Source organism: Podarcis vaucheri (assembly GCF_965113315.1).
Source record: "Podarcis vaucheri genome assembly, chromosome: 12".
NCBI classification, from domain to species: Eukaryota; Metazoa; Chordata; class Lepidosauria; order Squamata; family Lacertidae; genus Podarcis; species Podarcis vaucheri.
The window spans coordinates 63,029,386-63,050,199 of NC_138750.1; the positions used below are offsets into that span (position 1 = coordinate 63,029,386).

General features: G+C 48.9%; 1 protein-coding gene across 1 annotated transcript in view; it reads left to right on the forward strand.

Moving 5' to 3' along the window:
* Positions 1-20,814, forward strand: part of LOC309514800 (SCO-spondin-like) — a 183,682-nt gene that overhangs the window by 80,126 nt on the left and 82,742 nt on the right. The window contains exons 48-59 of the mRNA XM_082192086.1: positions 2,983-3,034; positions 4,614-4,734; positions 6,329-6,551; positions 7,426-7,567; positions 10,273-10,575; positions 11,132-11,278; positions 12,514-12,684; positions 14,271-14,435; positions 15,468-15,647; positions 16,204-16,326; positions 16,455-16,584; positions 19,504-19,629. Coding sequence (XP_082048212.1) covers positions 2,983-3,034; positions 4,614-4,734; positions 6,329-6,551; positions 7,426-7,567; positions 10,273-10,575; positions 11,132-11,278; positions 12,514-12,684; positions 14,271-14,435; positions 15,468-15,647; positions 16,204-16,326; positions 16,455-16,584; positions 19,504-19,629 — 1,883 coding nt within the window. The remainder of the gene's footprint in view (positions 1-2,982; positions 3,035-4,613; positions 4,735-6,328; positions 6,552-7,425; positions 7,568-10,272; positions 10,576-11,131; positions 11,279-12,513; positions 12,685-14,270; positions 14,436-15,467; positions 15,648-16,203; positions 16,327-16,454; positions 16,585-19,503; positions 19,630-20,814) is intronic.

Below are 20,814 nucleotides of genomic sequence, written 5' to 3' on the forward strand. Positions count from 1 at the left end.
GGGTCTGCTTACCCTTTCCTTTCCCTTTTCTCTTTTTTAAACTTCCATATTCATTCATCTGTTTATTTATCTTTCATTTGCTTGGACAATCTTCAGCATTTCTTTTCTTTTTCAAAAATATTTTTCATTGGTTTTACATATAATCACATTACGTAACATCACACCCCCTTGTTTTATCTCTTTGGCTCAACTGGTCCTCATGGCTTCCCTCCCTCCCGTCTGACGGTACACAGAATTAAACTTTGCATCTTTACATTCCTTTTTTTTTATAAAATTTTTATTGGTTTTACAAAAGTTTTTTATGACCAACAAACATATAAAAAGACAAACAAACAAGCATAATTTCATAATATCTTTTCTTAAACTTCTTTTCTCAGACTCCCCCATACCTCCCCTTTCTGCATCCCTATGTCCATAGTTTTATAGCAACTTATAGATGTTTTTTTCCAACCTAATTCATCTTAATCCTTTCTTTAATCTAATCTTACATCACTGCAACCCTTTCTTTCTGAAAACCTCGACATTCTAGCATTCATCAAGTTTATAATAGTCCTTAAGATAGGTTTTAAATTTCTTCCATTCTTCTTCCGCCGTCTCCTTTCCCTGATCACGAATTCTGCTAGTCATCTCAGCCAGTGTCATATAGTCCATCACTTTCATCTGCCACTCTTCCAAGGTGGGTAGATCTTGCGTCTTCCAATACTTTGCGATAAGTATTCTTGCTGCTGTTGTTGCATACATAAAGAAAGTTCTATCCTTCTTTGGTACTAGTTGGCCGACAATGCCCAAGAGAAAGGCCTCTGGTTTCTTAAGGAAAGTATATTTAAATACCTTTTTCATTTCATTATATATCATTTCCCAGAAAGCCTTAATCTTCGGGCATGTCCACCAAAGATGATAAAAAGTACCTTCAGTTTCCTTACATTTCCAACATTTGTTGTCAGGCAAATGGTAAATTTTTGCTAGCTTGACTGGGGTCATGTACCACCTAAAGATCATTTTCATAACATTTTCCTTTAAGGCATTACATGCCGTAAATTTAATACCGGTGTTCCACAACCTCTCCCAGTCAGCAAACATAATATTATGACCAATGTCCTGTGCCCACTTAATCATAACTGATTTAACTGTTTCATCTTGTGTATTCCATTTCAACAGCAAATTATACATTCTTGATAAATTCTTAGTATTGGGTTCTAACAATTCTGTCTCTAGTTTTGATTTTTCCACCTGGAAGCCAATTTTCCTGTCTTGTTTATAAACCTCCATTATTTGATAATAATGGAGCCAGTCTCGTACTATGGGTTTCAATTTTTCATGACTCTGTAATTTCAGTTTGTCTCCGTCCTGTTCCAAAATCTCCCAATACTTTGGCCATCTGGCCTCCATATTGAGTTTCTTCAATGCCTTAGCCTCCAAAGGTGACACCCATCTAGGGGTTTTGTTTTCCAACAGATCTCTATATCTTATCCAAACATTAAACAACGCTTTTCTGACAATGTGATTTTTGAAGGCCGTATGCGCTTTGATTTTGTCATACCATAAATATGCATGCCAACCAAATGTATTATTGAAACCTTCTAAATCCAAGATATCTGTATTCTCGAGGAGCATCCACTCTTTCAGCCAGCAAAACGCTGCTGCTTCATAATATAGTTTTAAGTCCGGCAGGGCAAATCCCCCTCTTTCTTTTGCATCTGTGAGTATTTTAAATTTTATTCTGGGCTTTTTGCCCTGCCAGACAAATTTCGCAATGTCTTTCTGCCACCTCTTGAAACAGTCCATCTTGTCAATAATCTGCAAAGTTTGAAACAAAAATAACATTCTAGGCAATACATTCATCTTAATAACCGCAATTCGGCCTAACATTGACAATTTCAAATTTGACCATATTTCTAAGTCTTTTTTAATTTCTGACCAGCATTTTTCATAATTATTCTTATACAAATTCAGATTTTTAGATGTCAAATACACCCCTAGATATTTCACCTTCTTAACCACCGTCAGACCTGTCTCTTCCTGAAATTTCTCCTTCTCCATATCTGTTAAGTTTTTCCCTAAGACTTTAGTTTTTTGTTTATTCAGCTTAAATCCAGCTACCTGTCCAAATTGTTGGATTATTTCTAGGACCCTTTTCGTACTAGTGTTTGGCTCTTGCAAAGTCAATACAAGATCGTCTGCGAATGCTCTTAGTTTATAATGTTTAACTCCGACCTGTACCCCTTTAACCAGCTGGTCCTCTCTAATCATATTCAGCAACACCTCCAGAACCGAAATGAAAAGCAATGGGGAAATTGGGCACCCCTGTCGTGTTCCTTTTTCTATCTTAAGTTCCTCAGTTATTACATTATTTACAATCAACTTAGCTTTTTGTTCGGAATATATTGCACCCATACCATTCTCAAATCTTTGCCCTACCCCCATCCCATGAAGATTCTTTTTCATAAAACTCCAAGAAATATTGACAAAGGCTGCATCTTTACATTCCTATCCTTCACTTCCTATCCTCCTTATGCCATCACCTAAAATATGATATTACTCAACCTGGATAAGTAGCAATTTCACCTTACAGATCTTCAGATAACCCTGCTAATGGTGTTAATTGCTTCCAGTTTTCTTTCAAATATGAATTTGTTCCAGTCCTTTCGGAATGCCTGGTCTCGCTGGTTCTTCCCGTCAGTTTCGCCAGTTCTGCAAAGTCCATCAGCTTCACCTGCCACTCTCCTAACTCCTGTTGCTTCCATCTCTGGCCTAACAAAACTCTTGCCGCAGTTGTTGCATAAAAGAACAAATTTTTATCATGTCTCGGTGTCCCTCGGTTACCCTTTTCCAGCCTGCCTCTCAGGGCTGTGGTGCAGTTAAAACCAGGGAGCCAAGTAACAGCACCGTCAGCTCCCTGGAAGGAGGAGAACTGGAAGGGCAATTCCCGTTTATCCAGACTGGCTAGCGGAAGGTGACTCTCTTTTCTCTCCATCCTTGCAGGTGTCCCCCAGCGGGTGGCCGCTTCCTGAAGGTCTCACCTTCCCCCAGCCAGGTAAAGCGCATCTCTTCCCAGACGGGGGGGGGGGGGGCTTGGTCCCAGCCTTCTCCAAGATCTGCACCCGTCACCTTTCATTGCTCCATGTTGATGGGATAGCCCAGTGGGTAGAGCACAAGACTGCATTTTAAATTGCATTTTAACCTGTATTTTAAATTGGTTTTTATTATGTTTTTACTGTAATTTTACTGGTGTTAGCTGCCCTGAGCCTGGCTCTGGCTGGAGAGGGCGGGGTATAAAATAAAATTTATTTTTATTGTTATTAATGATCCTGAGTTGTCACAAGATAGACCATTATTGGCGACAGTGATTGATTTTTCTTGTAAATGACTTACCGTATGTCAGAGCTGCTTCCAGATCCCAGCTCACAGAGGACCACGCTAGCCGGCAACACTGTATAAAAGTCTTTATTGAGTTACAGTTTCCATTTTCAAGCCGCAGCGCGCAGCTCTACGTCTTAGAAGCTAGACCGGCGAAGCTCCGTCTGAGTCTCCGCCTCCTGTACACCAACTTAATACTCTAGCCTTACTCCACCTCTTCCGTCTTTCCTTCCTTCTCTGGGTCCCTCTGCCCCCCGTGGTCTCTTCCTTCCTGGACTATTCTGACGCTGACCCCCTGGACCCTTCTCCCTCCTTGCGGCGGGCTTTAGGACCTGGCTCCCTTTCCGGGCTGCTTACTGTGCCGCCTTCCTGTGCATTTGAACTTGGCGCGCGCGCCCAACCTTCAACTTTCCTCTTGACCGTTTCCTCGCTCCCCGATGGAGGTGTGGCCAATCCTGACTCATGCCCTCCCCCCTGCGGCGAGCCGCCGGATCCCGATGCCTGGCGCCCTTCCTCCCCACTGCGCTCTGGTGGGGACGCTGGCCCCGATTTCCAACTGCTGCTCTCTGAGTCCCCTCTGGTCCCTTCTTCCTGGGGTGCCCCCCTAGGCCCCCCCTTGCTCTGACCACTGACGCTCCTTTCTGTGAATCTTCCGATTCACTGGAAAGACTCGGAGATCTCGGGCCGCTGTCATCGCTCATATTTCCTTCGGATTCCTTCCCCTCGCTCTCCGTTTCCTCCCTTTCCTGTGCCTCTGCTCCTGAACCCCTGACACCGTACATCTGTGACAGTGAAGGTTTGTGCGGGTTTGGAAAGTGGTTGTATGTAAATACGCCATAAATTTCCTCTGTCCTGCTTTCGTTGATCAGAAGGTGTGAAAATATTTCGCATGCAGTATTCGCTGCTGAATTTTACCGTTGTCTCCTCTAGCGGGTTGTGCAAACTGCTGTCCAGAGCAATGGTTTTCATTTATTTATGGGGCAGGGTTAGGGGGCACTGGGGAAGAGCTCGTGGTACCGAGCGAGTAGCAGCCCCAAAACGTTTGGAAACCTCGGATACAGCAGAACTAACACCGGCCTACCTCGAGAGGCTGTTGTGCCAATTTCTAAGCTGACGCGTGTTGTGATGTGCCCTGAGATCTATGGGCAAAGGGCGGCATATTAATGTAATAAAATAAAAATAAAACTGGCTTTGCAAATCCACGGAAGCGAAGCTGGGGGCGCCTCTTACTGGATTTGTGCACCCTCTCGACGCAGGTTCCTGCAGCGAAGCCCTCGGTCTGGAAGACGGGCGAATCCACCAGCAGCAGCTGAGCGCCTCGTCCTACCAGGACGGGAACCCGCCAGACGCCGGGCGCCTCAACATCATGCCCAACATGTAAGTTTGGGGGTCCAAGTCATCTTCCTGGAGTCAGGGACAGATGGGGGGAGCTCAGAGAGCGTTGGTGTGAGGGTACCATGGTGGGTTTGCATTGCAGAAGGGAGGAAGGGGCCAGACAATTCGATGGCGATAAAAGAAAGTGCATAGTTAATCTCTGGAACTTCCTGCTGCAGGAGAAAGGGACGGCCACCCACATGGATGGGTTTATGATTTTTTAAAATAATTTTTATTTTCATTGCAAAGTTACAACAAAAATTACAAACATAAAATCCTAAAAAACGAATAAACCAACAAAAACAAAGCAAAACAAACAGAAACCAAAAAAGGGAAAAAACCACACCTAAAAAAAACCCATGCCATCATACTAATCTTTACATACATATACACATATTGACTTCCTTCCTCTCTTTTGAGACCTCAAAAATTGTAATCTTTCTGAATTGTTGTGTCTAATGTAAATTACCTCTATCTTTACACCTTTCAAACCGCTTTTCAATTTCTTTAACGCTGCAAAGCTTCATTCGTTACATACGATATACTTACTTCAGAACAATGTTTTTTCATATACAGTGGTGCCCCGCAAGATGAATGCCTCGCAAGACGGAAAACTCGCTAGACGAAAGAGTTTCCGTTTTGGAGGTGCTTCGCAAAACAAATTTCCTATGGGCTTGCTTCGCAAGACGACAATGTCTTGCGAGTTCCTGCTGGTTTTTTTTCTCCCCCCCCCCTTTTTCTAAGCCGCTAAGCCGCTTATCAGCTGATCCGATCAGCAGATAAGCCGCTAAAAGCCACTAAAAGCCGCTAATAGCGCTGATAGCGCTAATCCGCTAATCCATCAATGGGCTTGCTTCGCAAGACGAAAAAACCGCTAGACGAAGAGAATCACAGAATGGATTCTTTTCGTCTTTCGAGGCACCACTGTATTCTTTAACACAATCCCATTCTTTTGCTAATTTTTGGTTCGATTGTCCCCTTGAGAATGCTGTGAATCTTGCCAAATTTATATATTCACTAAGTTTAATTTGCCATTCTTTTATTGATGGGATTCCCCCCCCCCTTTCCAGTTTTTTGCTATGAGCATCCTGGCAGCTGCTGTTGCCTAAAGGACTACATTTCCTTTGACTGCCAGGAACATCTTTTGTAATTATACCTAAAAGGAATGCCTCCCGTTTTTTACCAAAATATATTTTAAACATTCTTTTGATTTCTTCATATATTTCATTCCAAAATTGTTTAATAGGTCGGCATTCCCACCACATGTGAAACATTGTTCCTATTACTTTCAAGATGATCATTGCCATTTATTTTTCTTATTTATTAAATTGGTAGGCTGCCCGTCAGCTGTAGACGTCAGGGCATAAAAATACAAGATGAAAACCACAAAATATGTTAAATCCTCTTTAAAAGGGGGTTAGACGAATTCCTGGAGGAGGAGGAGAGGGCTGAGGAACTTGTGACTATTAATGTTTAAAAAATGGGCAATGGAAAACATTTATGTGGTGCCGCCCCTTCTCCTGATACCCTAGGCAGCTGCTTATTTTGCTGAATGGTTAATAGGCCAAACCTTGATGCTTCTCCTCCCCCCCCCCAGGCAAAACATGGCCCCCGGGTGGAGCCCGGGCCCCTCGGACCCCGACCCCTATTTCCAGGTGGACTTCCTTCAGCCCACGTTCCTCACTGCCGTGGTCACGCAAGGCGGGGGGTCCTCCCGGGGCTACGTCTCCCGTTACCGCCTGGTCTACAGCAACGACGGGGTCAACTTCCGGGATTACGCCCGATCTGGATACGGCCCCAGCACTTCCCTGCGGGCGCAGGTACCACCGCTGCCCTTGCCTTGGATACGGCTCCCCCACTTCCCAGGAGATCTCTCAGGGCTCCCCAAAGAAGGCAGAGCTGCTCAGTGGGCTGGTGTGGGAAGGGATCTCCAAGGTTCATCTAGTCCACCCCCCCCCCCCCGCAACACAGGAATCACAGCTGAAGGCCCCCTGACAGACGACCCACTTGCTACGCACTCATCCTGCTCAGCTTGCACCAAGAAGACATGGGAATCAGATTATATCCTGCTCTACTTTATCTTCTGCTCTGTTTACGAAGCAGTTGTGTTAATTGCATCTATCAATCTATTTATTGCCCCCACCCTTCCTTCATTATTTAAAAACAACTTACAGTCACTGAAAATGCAGTGGGTCCTAAAACATACAGCTATGGTGCTAATATCACAGAATGGTAGAGCTGGAAGGGACCCACAGAGTCATCTAGTCCACCCCCCCAAAAAAAAACACTAAAAGAGGATTAAAATTACCATAGCTTTCTAAGCATCTGGGGAGGCTTGTTTAAACAAGAATGCTTTGAGCAAATGCCTGTTTGATCTCAAGAGGCCGGGAGTTCCAAAGGGCAGGGGCTGCCACACTGAATGACCAAGTCCTAAAAAATGCGGAAATGGGGTTTATGGGCCATCCGTACCTGTGCCAATTCTGCCCATCAATGCTTACCTGGAGCAACGCCAAACTCGATGGCACCTAATTTTGAGTTGACATACTTTTAGAAGGCCTTGGCAGAGTTCTACCAAAGCCCTCTAACCCTTTTCCAGTAAAAACAATTGGGAGGGGGGAATAGTCCTGCCCCGCCCGTTCTGAGCCTCGCTCTTGCCCTCTGCCGCCTCGGCTTACGCTTCTCAACTTCCCACAGGTTCTGGAGGGCAATTTCAACAGCGCCACGGCAGTGCGCCAGGAGCTGCGCCCACCCATCTTGGCGCGCATCCTGCGCCTCGTGCCCATGGAGTTTCGCGGGAGCCCCTCCTTGCGCATGGAGGTGATCGGCTGCCCCTGGAGTGAGTTTGGGGGGACTGGCGGGGGCACCTGGAGGCTTCTTCCAGGGGAAGGGGGTCGGCTGACGGGTCCTCTCTTCCAGAGTCTATGCCAGCCTCGGACAAGCTGGCACCCTCCAGATGCTTTTGATAGTGGTTAAACTGTGGAACTCCCTCCCACAAGAGACAATGATGGCCCAGGTGGTTTTAAAAGAGGAACGGACAAATTCCTTGTGGAGGAGAGGGCTATGGAAGGCTACTATCCATTGCTCCTGTCCTTGGGCATGGAAGATAGAGGGTTGGGAATAGAGGAAGGCCGAGGCTGGCACAGGGCAAGGTTTTCTCCAGGAAAACAGTGCCCCCCTGTCTTTGCAAGGGAGACTGGACGGGAGGCTGCTTTGAGTACAGTGGTACAGTGGAACCTCGGTTTTCTAATGTCTCCGTTGACATACATTTCGGGTTTTGAATGCCGACACCCCGGAAGTAAATGCTTCTGTTTTTGAATGATTCCGTTCCTGAGCAGCGTCCGAGGCACGTTCTTCATTTCCCCCCATTGACTTTGCAGCCAGCCTTTGAACCTCAGTTTCTGAACTTTTCAGAATCCAAAACGGTCTTACATTCGGAAACCGAGGTTCCACCGCACCTTGGTTTTCGAATGTCTCTGTTGACGAAAGTTTCAGTTTTCGAATGCCATAAAACATGGAAGTACCATATTTTTCGCTCCATAAGAAACACTTTTTCCCTCCTAAAAAGCAAGGGGAAATGTGTGGAGTTTGGAACTGACAGGGTTGAAACTCCGTGGTGTCCTGTATCTGGGAGGAGCTTGATGCAGGGAAGTGCGTCACAGTGTGTGTCTGTTCAGAGACTTGCTTTCACTTCTGACTGAGTGAGACTGAGAGAAGCAGCTTGGCACAGAAGCTGCGTGTGTGCTTTTGGAAAGCACAGGCTGAATGTTCTGGTGGATTTACTGCTTTGTAAATAAACGCTTCTAGAGATAAGAACCGAACTGTCTCTGGACTTGATTTATCCCTCATCTCACACGGACGCAGGACCGCTGCGAACTCTGCTATTCCTGCCAGGTCAGCTTCCAGCTCCCCGAACAGAGCTGCGCAGGGGAAGCCTGACTGGATGCAGGATTAATTTCCCAAGAAAATGTGTGTGCATCTTATGGAGCGAATGCAGAGGGGAGCAGGTGGGAAAAGCCCCCCGAGAGCTGCACACAAGCTCCGTGCGGCTCTTGCGGGCTTTTCCCCAGGAGGGAGAAGGGACTGACTGGCCACATCAGTTCCTCCTCCCACCTCGTAGAAAAGCCCACAGGAGCCACACACCCTCTAAAGAGTGCACAGCTTTTGCGAGCTTTTTCAGGAGCTGAGGGAATTCCCCCACCTCGTAGAAAAGCCAGTAGAAGCCGTGCACACTTTAAAAGAGCAAAGGGGAGCCTTCATCCCACTGCCCTGCGCGGCTCTGTCCCTTTCCCCATCTCCCACAAAAGCCAGGGATAGTCGCTCTCCCTTTACAGAGCAGGGTGGAGTGTGTGTGTGGCTCTTGGGGGCTTTTCCCCGAGGAGGGAGATGGGTAGCACGTGCCCTTCTCCCTCCTCGGGGAAAAGCCCCCAAGAGCCACACACAGGCTCCACGCCGCTCATAAAAGGGAGCGCTGAGCAGAGCCTGGGATGCGTACAGGCTCTGCTCAGCGCTCCCTTTAAATAATTTTTTTCTTCTTGAATCCCCCCTCTAGAAACTAGTTGCGCCTTATGATCAGGTGCGCCTTATGGAGCGAAAAATACAGTAAATGCTTCCGTTTTTGAATACACCTCAGAAGTCAAATGTATATGTTATTTTTCTCAACTTTCTCTATTAAATTTGCAGACCGCCCTTTGTGCCTCGGTTTTTGAACGTTTCGGAACTCGAAAAGTCTTCCGGAATAGAATATGTTTGAAAACCGAGGTACCACAATTACTCCATTTGAGGGAGGCACTGCAAAACCTACAGATTTTCCTGCAAAACTATTACAGTGGTGCCCCGCAAGACGAATGCCTCGCAAGACGGAAAACTCGCTAGACGAAAGGGTTTTCCGTTTTGGAGGTGCTTCGCAAAACGAATCTCCTATGGGCTTGCTTCGCAAGACGAAAATGTATTGCGAGTTCCTGCGGGGTTTTTTTCCTCCCCCCCTTTTTCTAAGCCGCTAAGCCACTTATCAGCTGATCCGATAAGCCGCTAATAGCGCTAATAACACTAATCCGCTAATCCGTCAATGGGCTTGCTTCACAAGACGAAAAAACCGCTAGACGAAGAGAATCACAGAACAGATTCTTTTCATCTTGCGAGGCACCACTGTACAAAACTTTGGTATGGCTTTGGAGTGAATCGGATGTTGGATTTCCATGTGTTAACCACGAACCCTGGTTTGATGTATCTATTACTTGGGGAGCTCCTTGGTTTTGCTGTTTTTGTTTTCACTATTTTTTTGCCTTTTTGCTTTGTAGTTTACCTTGCGAGCCGCCCTGCGGTCTTCTGATGAAGGGCGGTTTGTCAATCAAACACACAAACAAACAAGCAAACAGATAAAAATAGAACGTTTGGGGGTGCTGCAAAACACGGGGTTTGCGCTGCACAACGCTGCCAAGCAGCTGCAAAGCTTTGGCACCGGTTTGGACCCCAAATTCTGGGGTTTGTAGTTCATGAGGCCGGACACTCAAGCTTCTCCCATGCTTCTTTCCAACCCCACAGCTGGTGTGACCTCTACGGTCACTGGCACAAGACCCCCTGCCCCAGAGACAGCATCTCCCCCGCAGTGGCTCACCGGGCTGCCAAGTGTATCGCAGGAGTCCCAGCGCCCTGGAGGAGCAACCGGCGTCCCGGAATCGCCCCGGATCCGGCCCTCCAAGGAGCCTCCTGCCTCGCCTTCCTGGTCCCCATCCTGGCCATTGGGATCCACTTTGCCCAGACTCGCGCCTGGTACCCCTGGCACGACGGTGCTGCCTGCGTCCCAAACCTTTCCGTACCAGCCAGGCCTGCGAACCACGCTGTCCGGTAAGCAGGGCTGCCGTCTCCAAAGGGGGCGGCAGGGGGATGTGTCTGGGGCTGATCTTGCTCAAGGAGCATTTGGAACGCTCTGTAGGGTTCTGGTCGCCTCACCTGAAAGAGGAGATTGTAGAGTTGGAAAAGGTTCAGAGGAGGCCAAACTTACGGACTATGCAGAAATGGCAAACCTTACTGGGAGAATAAGAAATCAAGATGGCAAACTTTTTAGAAAAGGATGGGAATGGTTTATTGAATATTTACAGATAAATTGTAAACGGTTAAAAAAACACTGGCAGTATTATCTTTTTAGGGGGGATTTATGGGGGGGGAAATGAGGTTGATATGTTTTTGATAAATTGTTATGTTGAAATGTTTAATAATAATAATAACAATAATAATAATAATAATGAGCCCTGTGGTTGGATCCAGCCTGTGGCCTATTTGGTCCAGCTTCCTGCTCTCATGAGGCCATCCTGGGAAACCCGCACGCAGGATCCGAGCCCCAGAGCAACTGGAAGTCAGTCCCCCTGCCAGCCCCCGATAAGGTGCTGTTTTCCTCTGACAGCGCTGACTCGAACTCCCAGCCCCGGGCTTCCCAGAATCCTCTGCACCCAGGGGCAGTTTGCCTGTGAAGTCTTCGGCTGCGTTGAGGCCGCCTTTGTTTGCGACGGCCAAGAAGACTGTCTGGATGGTTCGGACGAGATGCACTGCGGTGAGTTTTGCTACCTGCCGCTCCCTTTGCCAAGAGGCGAGAAACTCCGGGGATCCAAGGCGCAGGCGCAGCTCCGGTTTCCGTGGAACGGAGTCCAATGTGGTGCTTTTAATTTGCATATAGATCCAACCTGGGATCACAGGTGCTCTGTGGGTGCCAGGGAAGATCCCAAGGGTGCCATTGCACCCACGCACAGAGGCTGGTGGCAATTGCCATTAACCAAAAGTTCAGGGGTTGGTGGTTCTCCCCCAGGGACGCTTTTGCCGTCTGTCAAGTCACCCAATGGGCTTCAGGAACAAGTGTGTCAGGGAATGGTCTGAATCAGAGGATTGAAGAATGCATTCTCAGGCAGATCAGCTCCTCTCTGAAGAGGAGGAGGAGGCAGGGGCGTACAAAGGGGAGGCGGAGGGGGAGGGCTGCCCTGGGCACAACCCAGGGGGGGTGGCAAGATGGCCCACTGCCTCCCCCCAGCTGTAGAGCGGCGGAGGGCACACACACAGTCAGTGTGGGCGCTGCGCCTGCATGGTGTCCATACGGGCTGCTGCTTGCATGGCAACCGTATGGACATCTGCACGGGCTGGTGCTCACATGCGGCGTCTGTGCAGCCTGGCACTTGTGTGGCAACCGTACCAGCTGCTGCGCATGCACAGTCTGTACCAGCTTGTGTACATGTGCGCAGTCCGTACGGATGTCGCGCATGCGCCACTGGGTGGTTCACCCCGCCCCTCGGCGTCCTGCCCTGGGTGACGGAGAGGGTTCCTCCACTACTGGGAGGAGGAGGAAGACCCCCCCCCATTTCCAGCAGGAACAGAGAGAGACACAGACCCTGAGCTGTTTTGAGAGGAGTTGCCTAGTTACGAGATAATGGGAAGAGAGACAGAAGGGAGGGAGCAGCCAGCAGAGTCGTCATTAGAGAGTGTGGGGAATCTTCCCTCCCCAAGAACTAGGAGGTCTGCCTGTATTAAAAAACAAAGACTAGAGAGGAGAAGGAACTTCCCATTGGTGCCCAAGATGTTGCTGGGGGTGGAAAGGGGAGGATTTAGAGTAGTCAACCACTCTCCTTGTGGAGAGATGTGGATTTTTGCTTGTAACCAGGTAACAAAAAGGACTACAAAATATAAACTGCTCTTTAATTCTTGCCAGTGAAGTTACGCCTGACAAAGTGGGACTCGGCGCCTGGTCTCCCTGGTCCTAGTCCGACGCTCTAACCATTGCATTGCACCTCCCCCCCACAGGTGGTCCCACTGCTCCCGCCACCCCCGCCACCACCCTGCTGCCCCCACTGGGCCCTCCCAGCGTCTGCTCTGCCAAGCAGTTCACCTGTGGCAGCGGGGAATGCCTGGCGCTGGAGCGGCGCTGCGATCTCCGCCAGGATTGCCAGGATGGGTCCGACGAGGCCAACTGTGGTATGTCAGATTGGGGCAGATAGTCGCTCCCCTCAAAACCCCCCCCCCCCATTCTGCACGAGAGCAGGGATGGGCAAATGAGGGCATGGCTCGGCCATACTCTGCCCCCCCTTCCCTGAGGGTTTTTGCCTGGCTGGACTGTGTCCCTGAAGGCGGAGGATGCCTCTCGCTTGCCTGGATGGAAGATGAGCGGGGAGTCCGTGGCAGAGAGAAGTCAAGCATCAGAGGCAGAAGCTGGTGAAGAGTCACAGGTGTCTCCCCCTCCTGCTGTGACAAGCTCCCCAGAACCAAGAGAGGCATGAAAAGGGTGGAGGAGAGGTTTGCCACACTCAGGCACGGTCTCTGATTGCTTGGAAAAAACCCTGGATAGGTTGATGCAGGATATAAAGATAATATGGCATTAGTGACATAGCTGAATGGACTGTGAAAATAATTGGTTTATAAGAACAAAGGTGAAATTTGAATAATATTATGTCAAGCTTAAACATTTGATAATCAAGGGAGAAATTGGAGACATAATAACTGAAACGTATAAATTTAAAATAAGTTTTGAGAGAAGGTGAAGTATTGCTGAATAAGATTTTGAAATGGGAACACAGAGAAGGGAGATGTGAGGAGGTCGCTGAAACAAGTAAAAGAAAGATAAAGATATGGAACATTGGATATGTGTTTTAATGTTATTGTGTGTTTTCACGTTGTATTGTTGTATTGTTGTATTGTTTTCTATGCTTTTTCTTTAATGTATTGTAATTTCTTTGTTGTTTTCCTTTTTTTTCTTTTTTCTGAAATTTTTAAACTTCTAATAAATATCACTTTTAAAAAAAGGAAAGAAAAAACCCTGGATAGGAGGGGACTTAGGGGGGGCAGGGACTTTCAGTCTCAGCAACTGATCCATGGGGCCAGGCCTACTGGGGATGAGCTGTTGTGCTCAGGAGTCCTGACAGTCAATCAATCAATCAATCAATCAATCAATCATTTTATTTGTATGCCGCTTTCCCAAAGTTAAAACTATGCTCAAGGCAGCTTACAACATATTAAAAAACCCACATAACTACAAACATCAAAGCAGTTATAAATAATAAAGGAAGCTTCAAAAAGTGCACAACCCAACTGAACAATTATATTACCACATTAATCCAAAATGAAGACACAAAAAATTAGTATCAACAGCCACAACAAAACCCCCTCAACAGTGCCCCAACCCAAAACATTTCTGCATGTCATTTTTGACAGTCCACCAAGACTGTGCAGATTGTGTTCTTGCTAATAAAGAGCTAAATTGCACAGTGTGGTTTCCTGCCAGCTCGCTCCTGCCACGTGTAAAATTTAAATCTGTGGCTCCTCCCACTTCTGCCTCTGGCTCCACCCACCACTGGCCATGTGGCCTCTGGAAGGTTGTCCAGCATGGAATGCGGCCCTTGGGCGATGAAATCTCCCCCCCCCCACACACACCTCCGTCCTAAAGAAAAGGGCACCAGCTCAGATCAAGGTTAGGATGTTTCGCTGCAAATGGAGGAAGTTTCTCTCCTGGCCTTTGCCGGAACTATAGTTCTGGTCCAATCCTGCCTCTCTCCCTTCTCTGGCAGCGGACTGCATCATGTCCCCGTGGACCACTTGGAGTGAATGCAGTCGGTCGTGCGGGCTGGGGGTGACCTTCCGGCGCCGGGACTTGCTCCGCAACGCCCTGCCTGGGGGGCAGTGTGACCGCGATGAGTTTGACAGCCGCTCCTGCTTCCTGCGGGCCTGCCCAGGTAAGGCCTTTCTCCTCACTCACCTGGGAGCAGTGGGTTCCCGGACAGGTGGGGCTCAAAAGGCTCCCTCCGCTTCTCATTGTCTTTGCAGATGCCTGCCTGAAGGAGAACCCTTTGGGCAAGGAATTGAATTTTGCAAGTGCTGAATATTTCAAACAGAAACTTATTCATATAGAATCGGTGCCAACCAGATGCCCCCAAAGTGGAACTCGCAAGCAGGATTCGAGCCCCAAAACCCTCTCAAGCCTTCTCAGGCCTGAAGCCCTTCATAAAAACATGGAATTGTAGGGTTGGAAAGGACCCTGAGGGTCATCCAGTCCAACCCCCTTGCAATGCAGGAATATGCAGCTGGATGAAACCTGCAACCTTTGTGTTATCAGCACCACGTGCTAACCAACTGAGCTACCAACTGATTATCTTTTTGCATGCTGCTTTGAGGCTGTTTAGTTTGCAATCTAGTGGCGTATACGTTTTATGAAAGATGCAGAGTTTATTTCATAAAATGAATACACCACTAGATTACAAACTAAACAGCCTCAAAACAGTTTACAGGAGGTTGGGAGATAAATCAGACGTTAGCAGTAAGGAAAATTAACAGCAAAAATTAAGGCATTCAAAAAGTTAAAATAGAGGCTGAAAACAGGATTGAAACTTGCCTGAACAATAACGTATTTAGCAGGCGCAGAAAAGAGTGCAATGAAGGCATCTCTGCCTGATATCAAGTTCTTGCAAATGCAGAACGGGTATTACGCGTCACCTGTGCCAATTTCTTACGACAACCTTGCAAGGTGGGCTAAAGCAAAGAGCTTGCAGGCTTCACGTGTAGCATTTTGCTTAAAATGTTCATTTTGCCAGACTCTTAAAAACACATCTTTCATTCATAGTCGACGAAATCATTTAAACCGGCTCCCCGTTATTAATTCCAAAAAGGCACGGGAAGGTTGGCATGACAAAATACTGCCTTAAGATACAGGGGTCCAATTCTGTGGTTGCATGAGGAGCTCAGTCGCGTGGCTCTTTCTCTCCGCCCAGTTAATGGCGCCTGGGCATCCTGGGGCGAATGGTCGGACTGCGACGCCGAGTGCCGCGGCGGCGTGCGGAGCCGCACCAGGACCTGCGCCGACCCCCCGCCCAAGAACGGGGGGCAGCCTTGCCCGGGGGACGCCGTGCAGATGGAAACTTGCAACCAGCAGCCCTGCGGAGATGCCCGGGGTAAGTGCTGGCTGCAGTTGAGAGACAGGGAGGGTCAGAAAGGAAAGGGGGGCTGTTGATGGAGCCTGAGATGGGGGAGGGATGAGCCTGGGGGATGTCAGGAACATTGGGAAACCAAACAGAAACAGTGAACAATTTGGGGAGAAAAGAACAGAGAGGTTTTGTCTTTCTTTACATCTGGCCTTGTACGTACCAGAGAAGCCTTCAACCAAACACACAGAGGAAAAACTCCCTCAGAAACGCACAGCCAATCAGGGCCCTGGCCGCCTCGCTTGAGATCATGCCACTCTGCCTGGTTGCTAAGCAACTCCTTCTCCACCCTCTATAGCTGAGTTACTGATTTAACCCTTGAGTTACAAACTGAATAATCCCTGGACTGACAACATGGGGCAGATGGGCAGGAGCTATAGGCTCTTCTGGATTGCCTTGTGAATTAGGGGAGGGAAGGGAAGGGGAGGAAGACTGGATGGCTGCAATCCCTGCCCCCTCCACCCACTAAGCTTCGCTTCCCTTTTCCCGCGCCCCGACCTCCTCCTCTCGCCTGTTCCCTCTGCAGACTGCGGGCCAGACATGGTCTACGTGCAAGCCGGGCACTGCGAGCGAGGCCTCGTGGCTCCCTGTCCCCAAACGTGCCGCCAGCTGAGCCTGAAGACAAGTTGCCCCAGCAGCTGCGTGGAGGGTGAGCATGTTTTCCCCGGGGCTAGGAGGGGGGCACCACGTTCCTGATCCCTTCCTAGCCTAGAAAAGGGGCTCATTCTATCCCTGCCCCCTGCTCTGACCTCCAGCCCCCTCTGTCTCCCCTCCCAGGCTGCCGCTGCCCCCCGGGGCTCTTCCTGCAGGACGGGGGCTGTGTGAACGTCAGCCAGTGCCACTGCTTCTTCGACCACGAGCGTCGCATCCCGGGGGAGATGTTCCTGAGGGACAACTGCAGCCAGTGGTAAGCAGGGGACGGGGGGGGTCCCTCTGGTGCCCCACCCTCCTCCTCCTCCTCCTCTGGCAGGGCTCTGAAGAGTGTAGGGCACAGTCAGGCGACCAGGGGAGCAACCCAGAAGAGGGGACCGGCAATTTATAATAATAAATAAATAATAATAATAATAATATTTTATTTATACCCCGCCCTCCCCAGCTAGAGCCAGGCTCACGGCGGCTAACACCAATAAAATTACAGTAAAAACATAATAAGAAAAAAAAAACCAATTTAAAATACAGGTTCATTTTAAAATAGCTGATAAATCAAGACCATAAGGGGAAGGATACATAAGGATCAGACGGAGTCCAAACCAAAGGCCAGGCGGAACAGCTCTGTCTTGCAGGCCCTGCGGAAAGATGTCAAGTCCCACAGGGCCCTGGTCTCTTGTGACAGAGCGTTCCACCACATCGGGGCCAGTACTGAAAAGGCCCTGGCCCTAGTTGAGGCCAGTCTAACTTCCCTGTGGCCCAGGATCTCCAAGATGTTTTGTTTGAAGACCGCAAGGTCCTCTGCGGGGAAGACCAGGAGAGGCAGTCCTGTAGGTACGAGGGTCCTGGGCTGCAAAGGGCTTTAAAGGTCAAAACCAGCACCTTGAACCTGACCCTGGACTCCACCGGGAGCCCGGCCACCCACAAGGCAGGAGTCTTCAGGGAATCTGACCCCCCCTGCCTCACGGCAGGCTGCCAGAAATGGAAAGACAAGAAACTCTTACCAAGGTCTTTTATTCAATATTCACAGAGATGTAGCAGTGCCATCTCTTGGATAATGGCGTTGCTCTGAGTAAAGTCCCACCTCCTCCGTCTCTCCTATTATACGTCATCCCTGCGTTGGCTGATCTGTGCTTTCTGCCTCTGAGCTTTCTGTTCTCCTACTTTCGATGCCTGCCGGGTTCTGGGAGAGGGGGGTTCTGGCATGCTTTCTAAAGACACTAAGTCTTCCCGCTGTCTCTCCCCTGGTGCTTCTTCGACTTCTTCCTGCTCATCTCCCAATATTTCCCAGCTTCTCCCCTCTGCAGCCTCTGAACTGTGACCTTCTGCAAACCGCTGTTCTAAATCTATACGGTCTCCCCCTTTTCTGGGAAGTGTAGGAGGAGGGGGCGGTCTCCACCATTCCTCCTCAGTCCAGTCCCTGACACTGAAGAGGAGCGAGCAGTCTGAAGTGGAGGAAGGCACACGGGATTGGGCGGAGGAAGAAGGGATGGTTCAGGCGAGGGACAAGTCAGTAGATTGCCCACCTTCCCCTGCTCCACTGCCTCCTAGTGCCAGGAGGGGTGTGAAAAGGGTAGAGCAATGATGACGTCTGTGCGGGAGAAGTCTCGGGTTGTGGGCCCATAACCCACCAGGGAGGGTACCTGTGCCGGAGGAGCCGAGGGTCCCGTTCTTTCGGAAACTGCTCCACTGCACCCAGACCTGTGACCAGCTGTCTAGAGGCTAACCCTTGGGAGGCCGCCCAGAAAAGAATGTGGCCCCCCACCAGAGAAGAATGGCAGGTGAAGTTAATGGACTATGCTGAAATGGCTAAAATGACCGGGAGAGTCAGAAATCAGCAAGACCAAAGTTTTAACAAGGAATGGGGAACCTTTATAGCTTACCTTAAAGACCGTTATAAACAGTTAAAATAGTAGGATTGGAATATTACTGAAAGTTTAATGTTGAATTCTGGACATAACAGAAGAGGCAAAGGTTTTGGATTACAGTGGTACCTTAGTTCTCAAACTTAATCCATTCTGGAAGTCCGTTCCAAAACCAAAGTGTTCCAAAACCAAGGCATGCTTTCCCATAGAAAGTAATGCAAAACAGATTGATTGATTGATCCATTCCAGACTTTTAAAAACAACCCCTAAAACAGCAAATAACATGAATTTTACTATCTAACGAGACCATCGATCCACAAAATGAAAGCAATAAACAATGTACTGCAGTCACGCAATCAACCAATAGCTGAACTGGGTTCCACAGTCACACACAAAAAAGAGCCGCAAAAACAAAAATGCAAAATAGCAAAAACAGACAGACCACAGCATCAGTGGCATAGTGTGGGGGTGCCGGCCACACCAGGCGCAACATCTGGGGGGGGCGCGCTCGCACTCTCAGCTCTCTGCCCCTACCTGGCTCACTCACTCTCTCACTGCAGTGCTGGCTGTGTGAGTCCGATCCGAGCCGCTGGGTCGCCGCCCACTGTGGAGGGGGTGGGTGCCAGGCGTGCGGTGCGGAGAGAGAGCGAGGGACTATCTGGGGGAGGGACAGTGCAGCAGCCGCCCAGCGCAGCGCTGAGCGTGGGAGAGAACCACACCAGACCAGACCAGGCAGCAGCAAGAAGAAACTGGCAGCGGCGGCAGGTTAGGGGTTAGGGGGCGCAAATTACTTGCCTTGCCCCGGGTGCTGACAACCCACACTACGCCGCTGCACAGCATAACTCTCAAAACAGAAAGGGGGCTCTCAGATCAGAAGCGTAACACTCCAAACGGAGCATGTTTGGCTTCCGAAAAAAGTCCGCAAACTGGAACACTTACTTCTGGGTTTGCAGTGTTTGGGTTCCAAGATGTATGAGTACCAAGGCATTTGAGAACCAAGGTGCCACTGTATCATAAAAGATGCAGGAGGAAAGGATTAATAATAGGACCCACAAAGGGGAGGGCGGAAGTCCAGGAGATTACTATTTATGTGTGATATATCTCTGCAAAATATTTGAAGAACCAAATAAATTTTATATATAAAAAAGAGAATGTGGCCCTCAAGATATGAAAGGTTCCCAGTCTCTGCCTTTGCCCCTGGGGCTGATGGGAGGGTCACAGGTTCCCCCCTTTTGGGGTGGCGGTGGTTATGGGGTCCAGATTCAGTCCTGATGAGCTTTTGTCCTCCGCCTCCTTCCCGCTCCCACCACCAGCGTCTGCCTGGAAGGTGCCGTGACCTGCGACTCGGTTTCCTGCCCCGTGAAGTGTGGCTGGTCGGCTTGGTCTCCGTGGAGCCCTTGCGGAAGGAGCTGTGGGGTCGGCATGCAGCAGAGATTCAGGTGAAAGGAGGGCAGCGTCCACCTGTGGGCGGGATGTGGCTGTTGGGATACTGCCGGGGAGACGGGGGGCATCAGGCAGGTCCCCAGCTGGCTCCAGCCACCGGCCGGCAGCCGGGCGATCACCGGACTGCCTTGGAACAGCATCAGTCAGCGACACGAGCCTCAGATACGTTTAGAGACCCGTGCACGCTCTGTCAGCAAAGTGAATAAATCTTCTCACAGCAGAAGAGGCGGGCAGAGTAATGTGTAAGCATATTTACAGCATTTATTCAGCATAGTTCAGGAACAAAGGAAAACATGTCTGCTTCCCTTCGTTTCCAGCAAAACAGCTGTAACACAAAAGCTATATACAAACGGAAGTTCCCAGCAAGTGCTGGAAGTAAACAGGCATGTGACACACAACAGCCTGGTCCCTTTTAAGGTGGAATGGAATTATATCCTAACAGTGGCCTCTTGAGGCAGGTTTTTTTAATCCAGCCCTCCCAAGGAAGGTTGGGATCAAAATGTGGGGGGTTTTTTTGTTTTCTCTCCTTGCCCCCGACTCATCCCACTGGCGTAGGTGATGCGAATTAGTCATTGAAATTGCTTTTTTATTTAAGATCGCAGGGCAGGTCACAGCATAAAAATACAAGATAAAAACAAAATACATAAAAAGAAAACAAAATTTTAAAAACACACCCAGTAACCCGCCCCCCAACACATTTAAAAGGGCATGGATGTCAATCAGCCTGCTTGAAGAAACCCTGGAAGAGAGCTCTTGTAGCAGGAACCCCCCACCCCAATCATTCAGTTTGTACAAACTTCACACACACTCACACATTACATACGCCACACTTCTGTTATAAATTCATAGAAAAATCAACCATACATCGGATTTGCACTGTTCCATTTTTATTTTACTCCATGAAGGAAGGACTACAAAATGGGGAAGGTTTGATACAGGGCAGCCATAATCCCTTCACCATCCCAGCACATCCACAGGAGCCCTGCCCAGTTGCTATGCCAACCCTGATGGTCCCAGACAGAAGACCATCAAGATCACAAAGAACTTGCATATGGGAGTGGATTCAGCATGGACTGGAACAAAGGACAATGATCAGATCTTCCCTCTGGGGGCAGGAAACTGCAAACTCCCCTTTGTCTCCTGGAAGTGGCTCATGAGGAGGGGGAAAGGAAGAACCAGCC